The following is a 16369-nucleotide window of genomic DNA, read 5'->3' as shown; positions in this document are numbered from 1 at the left end:
AACAGAACCGTAACACCGAGAAACCGAAATGTCAACCCCGTACAGCCGTCCAGACGCAAGACGCGAATCGCACACATGCCACCCTCTCCCACGTATCCCAGGTCCCAGCCCAGCCCACGGCCCAGTTGAGCGCATGCATCGCTGAGAACAATCCCGTCCTCCACAGGCCGACTCCCTCACTCCGACTTGGTCTTCTCCAGTCGAAGTCCCAAACCGTAGCAGGCAGCCCTTCCCAGCCTTTTGGTGGCGGCGCGACACGGCCGCGACCGCGCGACTACGCGAGGAGGGCGGCAGGGTGCGCGCGGCGACGCAAGCAGGGCGGCAGAGGGCGCGCAGCGACAGCGAGCAGGGAGCGCGTGCGCGTGGCCGCGAGGAAGGAGCGGCAGCGGCGGCTACGAGCGACGCGGACAGGGAGCCGCGCGCAGGGGCGGCAGCGGCGAGCCCGAGCGGGCGTGCGGGTGGCAGCGGCTAACGGCTGCAGGCAGCACCGAGCAGGTAGCGTCGAGGCATCGAGCGGCTCCGGCAGCGTCTCTGCATGTGTGACTCCAACCAGTGAGGATTCGGTTAGTACGGTTTAAACCGAAAAACCGATGTACAAAACCGAAACCGAAATGGTCGGTTTTCAATTCTTACTGCAACCGATCGGTTTTGGATTCTTGAGAACCGAAATTTTGCGAAACCGAACAAACCGAACCGAAATATCGATTTAAACCGATTGCCCAGTCTGAGTTGCTGTCCATGCTTTTTGGCCTTGACCCAAATGGCAATTGGCACCCATACTCGAGTGCACGTGCCCCGGTGGCCGTGCCACCCATTGATGCAACAATTATCGTCACCAAAAGGCACCCCGAGTCCCGTAAAGTCTCACGCTCTCGCTCCGGCCTCCGCGCCCTGGCCGGATCCGACACCACCAGGCACCAGCACCACCGCACCAGCCATATTCCCCTTCACCAGAACGCACCTGTTTGTTCGGGCTAATTTGACTTATAAGCCATGATTTAAAGTACTGTTGATCGATTTAGTGTGAGAAAAAAATATTGTTCATTGGCTGATAAGCCATGGCTTATAAGCCAGATATGAGCAAACGAACAGAAGTTGCAAAGATTACCGACAAGTGCCAGCTCCCAATGTACACGGCAATTAGGGCCTGATTGGTTGAAAACCTGCTAAGGTTGCTTGATAAAAAATATTGTCTGAGAGTTATTTAGAAAATCGATGAAATATGTCTGACCAGATAAATTAGAAGATAGTTGTTTGGTTGAAAGTCTATGCCTGAGAATATTAATAAAGAGATAGAATGTATTCATATCTATTGTAACTTTAATATTGTTTAAATAATATAGTACACCATTATAATATAAACAACAAAATAACATAAATCAATGCATTTTTTAAATAATAATAATAATAAATAAATAATTTTAATAGATTATTTACTAACAATGCATACACCTGATTATTAAGGAATGGATACAAGGATGTTTGGGCAGCCAGGCAACTAGTACTAATCAGTAATCAACTCCCACGTATGTTCTAAAACCGAGAAATGAGCAAGGAAATAAATGAAAAGAGAAAAACAAAACAAAATGTACACTCATTCCAACCAACTAGTACTAATCATCTCCCGGGCAACCAGCGTGCTGTAGCCAGGCGCTCGTTTTTTATGGCCTGGCTGAGGCTGCGCTTGCCTGGTCCATGAACATTTCGAGGATACCAACCAAACGTATCCCAGGCAACACTAAGGAACGTACCAGGCGAGGCAAATCTGGTCATGGTACAAACCAAACAAGCCCTTAGTGCGAGCAATCAGCTGCTAATAGAGTTTTCCTACTTGCTAGTTTAATCCGGCTCGTTGGATGGTATTTCTTCGCCGTTGCGCCTGGCCCGAGAAAGTTGGCAAAAGGTGCCCGCTTAGTCACAGCCTTAGGACACTCTTAACGCAAGAAACTATTAACAGTTTCTACAGCAAAAGACATCGTGTGCTATGAAACTATTCTTCTCAGTGCAAGATCTTCTACAACACAGGACATAAGCAGTTATAGAAACTATGTTTGCTCTCCCAATAGGCTACAAATAGTTTCTTATGCATCGTTAACGGTGAAGACCTAGTTTCTTAATTAGATCTTTTTTTTTGGATTTTTCTCCCTCTCCTCGTTGAATCAATTGTCACATCAGCGAATTACCTACAATACAATATAATTAATATTTACAGAGACTATCATAGTTTCCACGCTGTGAGTGCCCTTACACGTTTGCACAGCACTACTAGTACTCGCCACTGGTCTTTGCTCCTTTCCTTCGCTTTTCACGCTGCAAACAGTGCACCGAGCTGCAGCGACCGGGCACTGCCACTGCGCGCCCCACCTGAAGCTGGCATCAACGGCCACACTCCCCAAATAGCGTCAGACTCAGAGCACGCCCTGCCTAGTGCGGACTCCTGCGCTGCGCGGCATGGCATCGCTGGTGGCAGCGGCAGCCGAGAGGGCCGGTTGCACGCGCAGCCCAGCCACGGGCGGAGGCGGAGCAATGGGAGGATGGCCGCGTCTCGGCAAGGCGCCGGCGCCGGCGCCGCGCTTGCTCCTCCTGGCGCTGGCGCTCTGCTGCCTCCTCGCGCAGCCGCAGCCGTCGCGCGCCTTCTTCTTCGGCGTGCGCACCAGCGCGCACGTTCCCCAGGTAAAGTTTCCGCCAGCTTCCGTCGGCGTGTGCACCAGCGCTTCATTGCCCCACGGGCACGGCATTCTCCGGTTGGGTGCTAGTTTGCGTCGTCAGCTTCCGGTACTATCTTCTAATCGCCTTACCCGTCGCATTCGATCAGCAGCGCGGCGGCGGACGCGAGGAAAAGGTGCCCATGACCGTCGTCGTCCCGGACTACTCGCCGCGTCCCGCGCCGCTCGGCCCCGCTCCCGCGCCGGTGCCGGTGTCCGGCTGGGACGGCAGCGGCGGCGACGACGAAGACGGCACGCCGAGGCTGCCGTCCGAGCGGCGGAGCACGGGCGCGCCCTCGTCTTCCCACCACAGCGCGAGCGCGCAGGCTCCGGGCGGGGCCACCAGCGCCGACTTCATCAGCAGCAGCCCCGCCGTGCCGCTCCCGGCCGGTGTCATGGACTCCGCCACCGTCCTGCCCATGCCCACACCAGGACAGCAACTCCGGGTAACCAACTGTTCACCGCTTCTTTCCTCTCTATAATGGCATCGTCGTCTTCTTTCTCAAACACTAGTGTTTTCTTAGGGGCAGTAATTTGGGAGGCATTACGGTATGGCCTCTGTTTACTTTAGTTTGTACCTTTCGTCGAGCTTTTCCTCCCGTCTTTGCAAGCTTTGCTTTCCCATTGCTGCTGCTTTGCATCTACCGTTACCGAGCTTTTTCGCTTTCCTGCACCTTGGCCTCTGACTTCTTTTCCACCAATGCATTGGTGACGATGACGCTTTTAATTTGCATTTGCAGGACGGCGTGGGGATGGGCACCCTGCAACTTCAGGTTAGGGCGGTGCAGCTCGCCGTCCCTCTTCTCATGATGCTGTCTTTTTGGGGCTAGCTCTGTCTCTGTAGGCGTGGGAGGTGATGTTCTGTAATGTAATCACAAGTGCTTTCCCTCTCTCTGTAGCCTCCTCTGCTCTGAGATTCCTTGATCATCATCACCTCATCTGTAACCAGGGACGCCATGCTTGCTAATTCCTGAGTTCATGCCTTATACATGCGTATCAGTGAGCTCAGTTCTGTAGCATCTCCTTCACTTCGTTTCATCTTCACAGCAGGATTGAAGGAACTGATTCTTTTTGCAGCAATCGAGTAGTGGCACGGATCAACCTCGCCTGTGAGTGTGATGTGAATAAAAAAAATCCACCTAGTGTTAAGCAGGTCCTGCATTGATGTTCTGAAACCCGGCCGGTCAATATTGAAAGAATAGAAGTGGTAGCAAGAGTGAGGTGCTGACAAGTGTAACAAATGTTGCTGAACTCAACTCGTTGGCAAACACACATGATTCTGGTTCATATATAGAAAACCCACATGCCTGGGCAAATGTGCGATAATGTGCTCTACAAGTTTTAAAATCTCGACATTACTTGCAGTAGAAGAATCGAGTGACCTCCAACATTACTGTACCGATTACTGAATTGCCTTTTGCACTATTTTCAATTGTGTCCATACATGCATTGCTAAGATTTTCCCAGCATGAATATGAATAGCACAACAGAAACATTTTTTTGCAGGGGAAAAACTGAGATTTCACATCTATGTAGTTGTCAGTTGGTCATTTGGCATGACGTGCCTTATCTACATTGATCTGCTCTAAGAGTGAAATCTTCTACTATATCAGCAATTAGTGAATTGGAGTTCGTCACTCCAAGAGCATCCAAGTTATACGGAAGTATTAGAAGCACGAAAATGAAAAGGAGTTTAAATGAAGAACTTTTTCATAGTGATTGATTTCCCGAACAATTCACAGAAGAATAATTGTAGGATCACCTTTCATGAGTGGTGGTTGTTTTTTCCTTCGTTTTTTTCCTTACTAACTGTTATTGCAGGATTTCAAAATAAATATTTTTAATTAACAAATAAAGAAAAAAATGAAGAATTTGTTACAATTCATTTGCATCATAGTAGAGTTTCGATCTCAAGGTACTCAAACTAATTAAAAACACGAATTTGGCTGTGGGATGGAAACCGGGTTCGTTAAAATATGAATTTCCACTGATTTTGGAAAGGAAAAGCAAGGGAAATGATACTTTTGCCCTCATCTTCTTCCTCTTCCTCAAGTGGCGCAGGGGTGGGAGTTGCTCTGGCAAGGTTGCAGCCCGGCGGCACCTCCGGTGGGGGCATGGCCTAGCGGCCCGGCAGCCCCCCAGGCTCGCAATAGGGCCTTGGCTCGTTTGGGCGCGCAACATTGGCTCGGCATGGGGAGCCAGAGGGAGATGTCGCCGCCGTCACCTAGGGAGGGCTGCAGTAGGGAGGCGTGCCGTCACAACTCACAAGAAGAGTACCGCCACGGGGAGAAGCATCGTCGTCGCTCGGTGGAGGGCCACCATGGGAATGGCTGCCCCTCATGCTTTTAGGGGAGTGCTGCCGATGAGAGGGGTGGAAGAGGAAGTCGACGAGGGCAAAAGTGTGATTTCCCTTATCTTATCTCTCCAAAATCAGTGGAAATTCATATTTTAATGGAGCAGTGTGTTACAACAAACAAACCCAATTTTATAATGGTACTCGGCCAATATGCGGTGTGCTGCGGCCAATTCCATATTTTTCGAGTGTCCCACAACCAAAGTAACCACAAAAAAATTTATGATAGTTTCTTCATATGGTAATTCTGTTCGTATTGCGTCCATCCACACTAGACGTTCCCGATGGTGGGCCGCCTGCGCCAGCCCAAGGACCGCCCCCGACTGTAATTCTTATATGCTCATCCACTCGCACTCGCCCCCAACCGTTTAAAAAACCTCACCTCACACAGCGCCGCCTTGGCAACCGCACGCTCCACCGCGCCTCTCTCCACCGCTCTACCAACTGGCATCTCCATCGCGCCAGAGTGCAACAGCCCGTCTTGTTCCCTCTCCAACGTGCCTCTCGTCCGTCATGGTCTTCTAGAGCGCGTGGACCCACCGCGGCCTTCTTCCACCGAACTTGCTACGTCCTTCTCTACCGGAGCGGTGAGCTCCGCGCCGCTGGCAAGCTCTACACCGGTGAAGTCCACACGCCGACGAACCTCCGTTCTCAAACATCAAGGAGATATTACGTTGAAAGCGCGTGTTGCAAACATATGTTTCAAGTGTTTTAGATATTTTAGAGGTATGTTGCAAGTGTTTTATATCGGTGTTACAAAAATAGATCGAGATGTTGCACATGTTGCAATGACTGTACATGTATGTTTCAAGTGTACGTTCCAACTGTTTCAGACGTATATTGCAAGTGTTTTATTTGGATGTTGCAAAAGTAGATCTGGATGTTGCATATATGTATGGTTGCAAGCGTATGTTTTTAAGTGTTTTCAGTTGCTTCAAATGTACATTTCAAGTGTTTCATCTAGATGTTGCATATATTTTGCAATGGCTACATACGTGTTTTTTCTGGTATTTCAAACGTATATCGCAAGTGTTTTAGTTGTTTCGAACGTACGTTGCATGTATTTCATCTAGATGGCCACGTTCGGCTTATTGAAACTTGGCTGAGTTGGTTGAAAAACACTGTTCTGGTTGAATTTGTTGTGAGAGAAAAACACTGTTTCCGGCTGAAAAAAAACAAGCTGAATAGTGCAGATTATAAGGTAAGCCGAACGGGGCGATGTTACAAAAATAGATCTGGTGTTGCACATGTTGCAATGGGACCCACCTGACGTCGTGCATGCGTGTGGGGAGCGGAGGGATGGGAAGCAAAGGGAGATGGCGGCTGGGGCACGGGTGATCCCCGCATGTGCGTGCAGCAGGGCGCGGGTGTGCATACATGAGATGTCCCCTCTGTTACGGGTGGAATCACATAACTTTTATAGGTTGGATGAGAGTTACGGGAGGAATAAAAAAACTTTACAGGTTTGGTGGAAGCTATGTATGAACGTATCTTCGGACCGGATGTCCAGGCGCTAGCATCTCCCTTCTTCATATTGCAGAATATTTGTGTACCCCACCATGTTTTTCTCTCGAGAACAACATGAGCCGAAGCGGATGGATGATATTGTTCGATCAAATGATGAGTTGATTTAACGGTTTGAGAGATGTGACTAAGGGTTATAGTAATACGCCAAACATAAAAATATAAACCAGGACAAACGTAACGAAGAAAACAATTAAACTAACTTTTGTCGCGTCGCGATGAAACAAGATATGTCATCCAGGTCGTCCACGATACGTATGTACGTGTCAAGTACACATACACAATGACGTAAGTCTGTCGTTTGTCTCATGAGAACATGCAACAAAGTTTACCTGCTGTACTGTCAGTTTTCAAGGCTTCTATCATTGCTATAACCTTGTAAGCACCAGCAACCTTAATTTTTGTTGTAGCTATCGGCAAGATCGACAGCATCATCCTAGGACAACTTCACCGAAGCCAAAAAGTTGCTGTACATAAAAGATCACGGAGCACCAAGAACGAACGCAAAAGACGTTTGTGCGATTTCTTTGCAGCATCCACCAACCACATATACCAAATATATGCTTGGACGCACGCTATATATAAAAGCGCTGCATGTTGCGCGTACCATTTGCTTCAATTCCCAAGTGCTTCGTGCAACATCATCTATCAGCAGATCACCATGGGTGGATGGGGTCCAATTCCAAGCTCTGATGAGACTGAGACCGTCCAGGATCAGGGTTCAAAGACCGCAAAAGACCAGATCCCAAAGATTGCCAAAGATGTCACCCAAGTGCGTGCGTAAACAAATTTGTAGTAGTTTGCAGGCATTATTAACTCGTATCTGTCCATCTGAATTACTAGTTAAGTAAACTTTTTCGCCGCAAATTTGTTCATCAGTTGATTGGCAAGACCCCGTTGGTGTACCTGAACAAGGTGGTGGCTGGCTGCGAGGCGCGTGTCGCTGCCAAGCTTGAGTCATGGAGCCCTGCTCCAGCGTCAAGGACAGGTGCTTGCTTTCTTGTTTGTTCCTGCATGCAATCAAGCGCCTCATTTGTTCTTGTTCCTGATGCAATGTTGCAGTCTTACTATACTGTCTGTGCACCTTCAGGATTGGTTACAGCATGATCGCTGATGCGGAGGAGAAGGGCCCGATCACCCCCTGGAAAGGTGAGGGAGATCGCCATGCGTGGCAATTCCAAGCTCGTTGCAATCTGGCTTGCTGCTGGTACCAATGAATGAGTTCATGGGTCGGCCTGGGTGCAGAGCGTCCTGATCGAGCCGACGGGCGGCAACACGGGCATCGGGCTGGCGTTCATAGCGGCGGCCAAGGGGTACATGCTGATCGTGGCGATGCCGGCGTCGGTGAACACGGAGCGGCGCGGCGTGCTGAGGGCGTTCGGCGCGGAGGTGGTGCTGACGGACCCGATGCTGACCACGGACGGCGTGGTGCGCAAGGCGCAGGAGGTGGCGGCGCGGACGCCGGGCGCGCACGTGCTCTAGCAGTTCGCCAACCCGGCCAACCCCAGGGCTCACTACGAGACGACGGGGCCCGAGATCTGGACAGCCACCGCGGGCAAGGTCGACGTCCTCGTCGCCGGCATCGGGACCGGCGGCACCGTCACCGGCGCCGGGAGGTACCTCAAGGAGAGGAACCCTGCCATCAAGATTTACGGCGTCGAGCCGTCGGACAGCGCCGTGCTGTCCGGAGGGAAACCTGGTGAGACGCCGCGCCTGCACCCCGCACCTGCAGTGATCTGATTAGCAGCCATGCTCTGTCACGCTCGTCTCCATCGTCTCCGTCACTGACACGCCGTCGGTCTGTCTGTCCGAGCTCAGGTCCGCACAAGATTCAGGACCTCGTCGCCGGCTTCGTTCCCGGCGTGCTCTGTTGGGGTTTAGTTCCACATCGTGTAGCGATGGTGGGGGAGCACAACATATAAGGCGGAAGAAGCCCCCACCTATTAGACTAGCCTTTTGGGTTGAGTAAGTCCAATGCCTTATATGTTGTCAGCTTCAGTGGACCTGGGACCTGTGGGAGCGCAGGCTCGTAGTAACGAGCCGGGCCGGCTGTAAGCCAGCTCCAAGATCGTGAACTCGGTGGTCACCACCGGTTCCAACAATTGGTATCGGAGCCGGTACCCATGGTTAAAAAAGCTAAACCCGATAAAAAATCTCGAGCGTCACATATATGGCGGGGGCACTCCGATGTGTGACTAAGGGGGAGATTGTTGGGGTTTAGTCCCACATCGTGTAGCGATGGTGGGGGAGCACAACATATAAGGCGGAAGAAGCCCCCCACCTATTAGACTAGTCTTTTGGGTTGAGAAGGTCCAAAGGCCTTATATGTTGTCAGCTTCGGTAGACCTGGGACCTGTGGGAGCCTGGCTCGTAGTAACGAGCCGGGCCGGCTGTAAGCCAGCTCCAAGATCGTGAACTCGGTGGTCACCACCGGTTCCAACAATTGGTATCGAAGCCGGTACTCATGGTCAGAAAAGCTAAACCCAATAAAAAAATCTCGAGCGTCACATATGGCGGGGACACCCCGATGTGTGACTAAGGGGGAGATTATTGGGGTTTAGTCCCACATCATGTAGCGATGGTGGAGGAACACAACATATAAGGTGAAAGATGCTCCCACCTTTTAGACTAGTCTTTTGGGTTGAGAAGGTCCAAAGGCCTTATATGTTGTTAGCTTCAATGGACCTGGAACCTGTGGGAGCGCAGACTCGTGGTAACGAGCTGGGCAGGCTGTAAGCCAGCTCCAAGATCCAAACCGGTGGTGACCACCGAGTTCTCGATCTTGGAGCTGGCTTACAGCCTGCTCAGCTCGTTACCACGAGCCTGCGCTCCCACAGGTCCCAGGTCCACTGAAGCTGACAACATATAAGGCCTTTGGGCCTTACTTAACCCAAAAGACTAGTCTGATAGGTGAGGGTTCTCCCGCCTTATATGTTGTGCTCCCCCACCATCGCTACACGATGTGGGACTAAACCCCAACAATCTCCCCCTTAGTCACACATCGGGGTGCCCCCGCCATATGTGACGCTCGAGATTTTTTTATCGGGTTTAGCTTTTCTGACCATGGGTACCGACTCTGATACCAATTGTTGGAACCGGTGGTGACCACCGAGTTCACGATCTTGGAGCTGGCTTACTGCCGGCCCGGCTCGTTACCACGAGCCTGCGCTCCCACAGGTCATAGGTCCATCGAAGCTGACAACATATAAAGCCTTTGGGCCTTCTCAACCCAAAAGACTAGTCTGATAGGTGAGGGTTCTCCCGTCTTATATGTTGTGCTCCCCCACCATCGCTACACGATGTGGGACTAAACCCCAACAACATCCCCCTTAGTCACACATCGGGGTGCCCCCGCCATATGTGACGCTCGAGATTTTTTATTGGGTTTACATTTTTTTTACCATGGGTACCGGATCCGATACCAATTCTTGGAACCGGTGTTGACCACCGAGTTCACGATCTTGGAGCTGGCTTACAGCCGGCCCGGCTCGTTATCACGAGTCTGCGCTCCCACAGGTCACAGGTCCACTGAAGCTGACAACATATAAGGTCTTTGGGCCTTACTCAACCCAAAAGACTAGCCTGATAGGTGAGGGTTCTCCCGCCTTATATGTTGTGCTCCTCCACCATCGCTACACGATGTGGAACTAAACCCCAACAATCTCCCCCTTAGTCACACATCGGGGTGCCCCCGCCATATGTGACGCTCGAGATTTTTTTATCGGGTTTAGCTTTTCTGACCATGGGTACCGGCTCCGATACTAATTGTTGGAATCGGTGGTGACCACCGAATTCACGATATGGTGGGGGAGCACAACATATAAGGCGGGAGAACCCTCACCTATAAGGCTAGTCTTTTAGGTAGAGAAGGCCTAAAGGCCTTATATGTTGTCAGCTTCAGTGGACCTGGGACCTGTGGGAGCGTAGGCTCGTGGTAACGAGCTAGGCAGGCTGTAAGCCAGCTCCAAGATCGAGAACTCGGTGGTCACCACCGGTTCCACCGTCTCGACGTCAGCCTCCTCGACGAGGTCTTCCAGGTCTCCAGCGAGGAAGCCGCCGGCATGGCGAAGCAGATCGCGTTGGAAGAAGGGCTACTGGTGAGGCGAGCGAGCGACCTCACCGATCCCTGCTGTTCCAATTCCAGCTCTGCATCTGCTGGCGAACTAATGACGACCCCGGTCTTGCCTTTCACTTTCAGGTCCGGATATCGTCGGGTGCGACCGCGGTCGCCGCCATCAGAGTCGCCAGGAGGGCCGAGAACAGGGGCAAGCTCATCGTCGTAAGCTGCCTCTGCCTGCGTCATCAGAAACCCGTCATCTTGCGGACGTGTGGTATGAGTGTGTGACGAAATGGCTGTCTCATTTCGCTTGTTCTTCGTCTGTGGCAGCAGGCTATCTTCGCGAGCTTCGGCGAGCGATACCTGTCGTCGTTCATGTACGAGTCCCTCAAGGACGAGGCTGAAAGCATGGCCTTCGAGCCATGAGCCCATGACCATGAGCACTGAGCGACGCCACAAGACCGGCCAGGCCATGCACTCCCCTGCTTTTCGAGAAGGCCTGCACTCGCTCCAGCAGACCAAGAAGACATCGTGTTTTCTTTGGCGCTGCCTCTCAAATGCCTCTGTCATCAGCTTTTTTTTCCCTCCCTATTGTCAGAAAATAAATTAATAATTTTCATCTCTATATCTATATCAGAAGACGCAGAGATCACGTACGTATTAAAAAAAAAGGAAAAAGTTCATATTACTCTCCCTCAAGTTTGGTCAATGTCTAAACAACCTTACGGAAGGGCTAGCGCCCGAACGCAGCGCCCGCGCGCTACCTCACACCGTATCTCACCACCCGAGTCCGCATCCCCGTGTCCGGACGTCACACCGCGCCCCGCGCCCATCCAGCGCCCCAGCAGCCTATCCCGTGCCCACTGCCATTGCTAGGCCCCACGTGGGCCCCATCACCTACCCTGCTTACGGATGTGCGCCGCGGAGGCGTCTGCTGGCCACAGGTGCCCGCACGGTGACTCACGACGGCGCCTCCAGCACGAGCAGGCAGTTGTCCGCCATCCACCGACGTCATTGAAATATGTGCTCTCCCATATCTACTTTTGAAATATTTATATGAAACACTTGCAACATATCATCCGAAACAGATGAAACACTTGAAATATACGCTTGAAACATGCGTGTATACCCATAGCAACATATGCAACATCGAGATCTACTTTTGCAGCATCCAGATGAAACACTTGCAACTTAAGTCTGAAACATCTGAAACACTTGAAACACGCTTGAAACATGCGTATAGAGCCATAGCAAACATATGCAACATCCAGATAAATATTTGAAACACCTGAAACACTTGAAACATAGACTTGCAATATGCATATATTGTCATCGCAAGACATGCAACATCGCAAATTTACTTTTACAACATCCAGATGAAACACTTATCCAGGGACTAAAGTTTAGTAGATGTCACATCGGGTATTTGATACTAATTAGAAAGACTAAACATGAGCCTAATTAGGCTTAATAGATTCGTCTCGTAAATTAGTCTTAATATGTACAATTAGTTTTATAATTAATCAATGTTTAATACTCCAAATTAGTGTCCAAACATCCAATGTAACAAGGACTAAATTTTAGTAGGGCGAACCAAACACCCCCTTAAAAGTTAAAACACAATGTCTGAAACGCTCAAAACACTTAAAACGCAGAATAGCGCCGGCAGTAATGACCTACCTAGTGTGGAACTACGGTAGCTTGTAAGGGACGTCAAGAGCAACGGCTGGCGACCTCCTCCTGATGGTGCGGTGCATGCCATAGCTACAACAGCTGAGGTGGACGGGGGCGCGGCAGGGGATGCCCCACGTAGTGCGGGATGGAGCCGCGGCGTGGCATGAGATTAGGGCGGGGCGCGGCACGGGATGGGGCATGACGGGGATGGTCACAACAGAGTGGGGCTGGTGGATGGCGCGTCGCGAGTGGGGCAGGCGGATGGCACGGCGGACACGGCCACTGCGAGCGGATAGTGCGGTGAAAGCTGCCGCTGTGGTCGGGAGTGGGGGATGTTCGCAGTAGGCAGATGAGTTAGGGAGGCCATAGGCCCGTTGTCTGTTTTGGCCCAATCGCTACGCAGGAACTAGGCGTCCGGACGGATACGCTCGGACGGACCCCCTACCCACAACATTATTGATAACCCTATAAACAAACGTTTGATTCATTTTACTCCCTCCAATTATCTAAGTTGGTCCGATTTACCCATTAATAAGATTATTTTGTTTTGCCACATACAAGTTAAATTTTAATTTCAAATTTTGTCAGTTGATAATGAACATTATCATTTATATTAGAAAATACATCATAAATTTAAATTAGTTTTCGAAACATTATGACATTAAATAAAAAAACACAAGAAATACAAAATTGTACAAAAAGTAATAATGAATAATGAATAATGTATTTTTAATGTAAAACATGATGTCCTTTATCACCTCACAATTATTTAGATCAAAATTCAACTTGTATGAAGAAACAAAAAAGATAAATCTTGTTAGCGGGTAAATTAGACCAATTGAAATGCCGAGGGGACTAAATCGAACCAAACGATAGATTAGGGGGTTTCTGAACATTGCCTAAACTTGCAGGAAGTAATTTTGAATTTTTTTCCTTTAAAATACCACAATTACAGTAACTTTTATTATTGAACATGGATGGATGATAATGAGTGATCAAAATTATGGCAGGTTTCGTTTTGTATTAATACAAACCTTTCATAAGAGCAAACCCGGCCCACTAAAATCGAGGGCTATGCAGTTCTTTGTGTGCAATGGATAATCTTTCCTTTACCATCTTGGTCTTTACTTATAAACCTGTAATAGGTTTAAATGATAGGTGTGTGGCTATAATAAGAGTGGGCCGATGCTTCTTCTTAGAAGGAGGTTTAAACTATTTTTTTTATTACCTAAAATCCATGCAAGCTATCCACATCGATAAACCATATCAAGACCCCATTTGGTGTAACTTTTCCCCTAGCTACAACCGAACCCAAACCAAAAATAGCTCCACTAAAGAAGTTCCGTGAATCACGGAGCTCCATGCAGGACGAGTTGAAAAGAAGCTTTCCCGGGCCTCTCTTACTCTGTGGGACCAATGGTTTCTGCACGTTCCTCATGCGAGAGGTCCTCTACGAGAATGACTACTTCTATGATAAGTGTAAGAGCCCTGTTGGGAGAGGGCCCTAGGGGTGCAACGCTAGGGTTAGGGGCGGTGGCTATGGTGGAGGAGAGGTGGCGGCTAGGGTTTGGGGAGAGAGGAGAAGGAGATGGCGCAGAGAGAGAGTAGAGGGAGACGCTAGAGAGAGAGAAGGGAGAGGGGTAGGGAAGCCCTTAGGCCGTTCTTTCTTGATTCCAGAGGATTACAATACCTCTGTATTTATAGTCTTGAGTAGACTTACATCTTAAGTAATCTAACGAGGAATGCCCTTAAAGATTTGGACTCCTCTGAGTCCTATCTAATCTAAACCGACTCCCCCGCGACAACCGTGGGCGTGCCTACAGTACCTTGCGAGTACTGTTTACACCTGATCCTCTTTAGGCCCAGCAGGGTACCTTGGGCCTATCCCTTGGTCCTATCATTAGACGTGTGACAATAAGACTTCAGACTATGTGAAAAATCCTAAGTTCGAGGCTCTTCTTGCTTCAACAAGGCCCTTATGTTCATTGTCAACATGAAGCACAATGTTAATTAATAGTTTATGAACTAAAGTATCCCAAAAATACTTTGTAAATCAAGTGTGTATTAATTAACTAGTACCTGAATAATGTATACATATATGAAGTTATTTTTGATGAATTGCAACAGGGTTTGAAATTTGGTGGGAAACCGAGATTCCAAATATGGCGGGATATTTCAAAAATTTAAACAAGATTTCAGTGGCGGTTTAGTTGACAAGAACCGACCTTTTAAATAGCTTTTTAGGGGCAGTTCGTTTAAGCCAACATCCCCTGGATTTTTTTTTCAGTTGAGGTTGCCTTGCCACAACTGTTGTTGAAAAGGTAGTTTTAAAGACGGTTTCATTAAGGCAACCGTATCTAGAAACATGGTTTAAGGACGGTTGTCATAGAGCAACCGCCACTAAAAAACTATTTACAAGGACGGTTGTCACAAAGCAACTGTTGCCGTAAACCAACCACCTCAGAAAAATGTAATTTTAGGAGCAGATTGCTTAACGAAGCTGCCCTTAGAAATGCTTTTACAGGACGGTTAGATGCCCGACGCTACAAATGGTACATCTTTACAATCGATGGTGTAGTGACGGTTTTATGAACCGGCCCTGAAGATCGTTTTTGTCCATGAGCATAAAACTTATTTCTGTAGTAGTCCAATGTAGTGGGTTGCGGGTGGCTCCTTCCTTCGATCTGAGCTTGGAGTGATCAAGCATGGATGAGTACTAGATAGAGGGAGGCTGCTTCCCTTCGGCAACCATGGGACAAATGGGAGCTGACAATTTTTTTCTCTTTGATTGATGGGACTGACAGATCGCTATCGCTTACCTCCCAAATCGATCATAATCAACTCGTTGAAAGCTCGGTAGCTATTTCACTGGCAATTGATTACATCGGAGGTGAAACAAACAAGAAGCAGCTGCAATTAATTAACGGTGTTATCAGATCATGTCACAAGAGGGGCCAACCAAACAGCATTTAAAAGGTAACCAATGGACGACAATAGTTTCTTTTGATAGGAGATTATATGACTCATTTTGCACCAAGTACGAACATAATAGTGGTGCCATACGAAGACACGGTAAACAGTAAAGACACATAGCTTCAGACGACAAGGGGTACTACGATAGCCATAGGTATCATCTATATTCATGGTCAGTCTATCCATCTCCTTATGCATCTCCTGTAGACCCAACAGCTGCAGGCATGTCATCATCTTTATGAAATTTGAGTGTTGCGCCTACGATCGGGTGCAGCATGGTTCTCTTCTTCTTGGGCTTACCTTTCCGTAGAAGCTGCAATATATATAGTAGTTCATGTATCAATATATGGAACTAGTGATCAATAGTTTGGAATGGCCAATATGATGCAGAGAATAGATCATGGATTAAATGCTGACCTTCTTAATTGTTGCTTTCATCTTGCTACCCAGTGTGTGTTTATTTTGTGACACATACTCCCTCAGTTCTGGACCAGCCATTGTTTCCATCCTGTTCATCTGTCAATAACGAAACCATAATTATCAAGTTAACTGCCTAGTTTGTCCCAAATCCTTGCTGGAATAAATACATATATGAGCTAACTTATATCATATATTTCTACTTACTGCGACAACACACTTGTTTCGAAAAGTGGAATGTAAAATATGTAGAAGTAATGCATCAAGGGTCATATGCAGTGCTGCCACACACTTACCATAGAGTTATATTCCCCTGCTTCTTTCCTTAAGGCCGCTAGAGCTGCATTTGCAGCATCTTTCTTCTCTCGCAATGACACTGCCAGCTTCTTGCCCTTATTACCCCCCTGAGCCATATCCAGAGGTACTAGCTAGGAGATCAGAGACTAATATTGTTTCGAAGTTGAGGACTTGTTGCTTTGCAAAAACTGCAGGGACTGATCAGGCCTATTTATAGGCAATGTGGCTCTACTCTTGATAAACATTGCCTTGCTTTAAGTATATATTTTCAAGAAGAAAATCATGCTGCCTTTCATTTGCTTGCGGCTGCCACTAATTAAGGTCGTCAGTTTTTCAGTTGCTGACCCAAAATATGCTAAAACTGTTTCA

At 48.6% G+C, this 16369-nt stretch overlaps 1 protein-coding gene and 2 pseudogenes across 1 annotated transcript; 2 read left to right on the top strand and 1 right to left on the bottom strand.

Annotated features, from left to right (window-relative positions):
- Positions 1-2312: 2312 nt before the first annotated feature.
- LOC136496949 (uncharacterized) lies at positions 2313-3928 on the top strand (annotated as a pseudogene).
- Positions 2452-11065, top strand: LOC136496948 (cysteine synthase-like; annotated as a pseudogene).
- Positions 11066-15476: 4411 nt separating this feature from the next.
- LOC136497162 (uncharacterized) lies at positions 15477-16116 on the bottom strand. The gene is made up of 3 exons (XM_066492954.1): positions 16000-16116; positions 15704-15802; positions 15477-15599 (listed from the first exon to the last, which is right to left on the bottom strand). Exons 1-3 carry the CDS (start codon positions 16114-16116, stop codon positions 15477-15479), a joined length of 339 nt encoding a protein of 112 aa, XP_066349051.1.
- Positions 16117-16369: the final 253 nt, after the last annotated feature.

This window comes from Miscanthus floridulus, chromosome 12 (assembly GCF_019320115.1).
Source record: "Miscanthus floridulus cultivar M001 chromosome 12, ASM1932011v1, whole genome shotgun sequence".
NCBI lineage: Eukaryota > Viridiplantae > Streptophyta > Magnoliopsida > Poales > Poaceae > Miscanthus > Miscanthus floridulus.
This window is presented reverse-complemented; position numbering and strand designations above follow the sequence as displayed.

Excerpts from the sequence above, each read along its gene's own strand:
- LOC136497162 (XM_066492954.1), bottom strand. The coding sequence starts at position 16,116 with ATGGCTCAGGGGGGTAATAAGGGCAAGAAGCTGGCAGTGTCATTGCGA. Across the intron at positions 15,803-15,999 it reads CAGGGGAATATAACTCTATG|ATGAACAGGATGGAAACAAT; the intron begins GTAAGTGTGTGG and ends CGTTATTGACAG. Across the intron at positions 15,600-15,703 it reads TGAAAGCAACAATTAAGAAG|CTTCTACGGAAAGGTAAGCC; the intron begins GTCAGCATTTAA and ends TATATATTGCAG.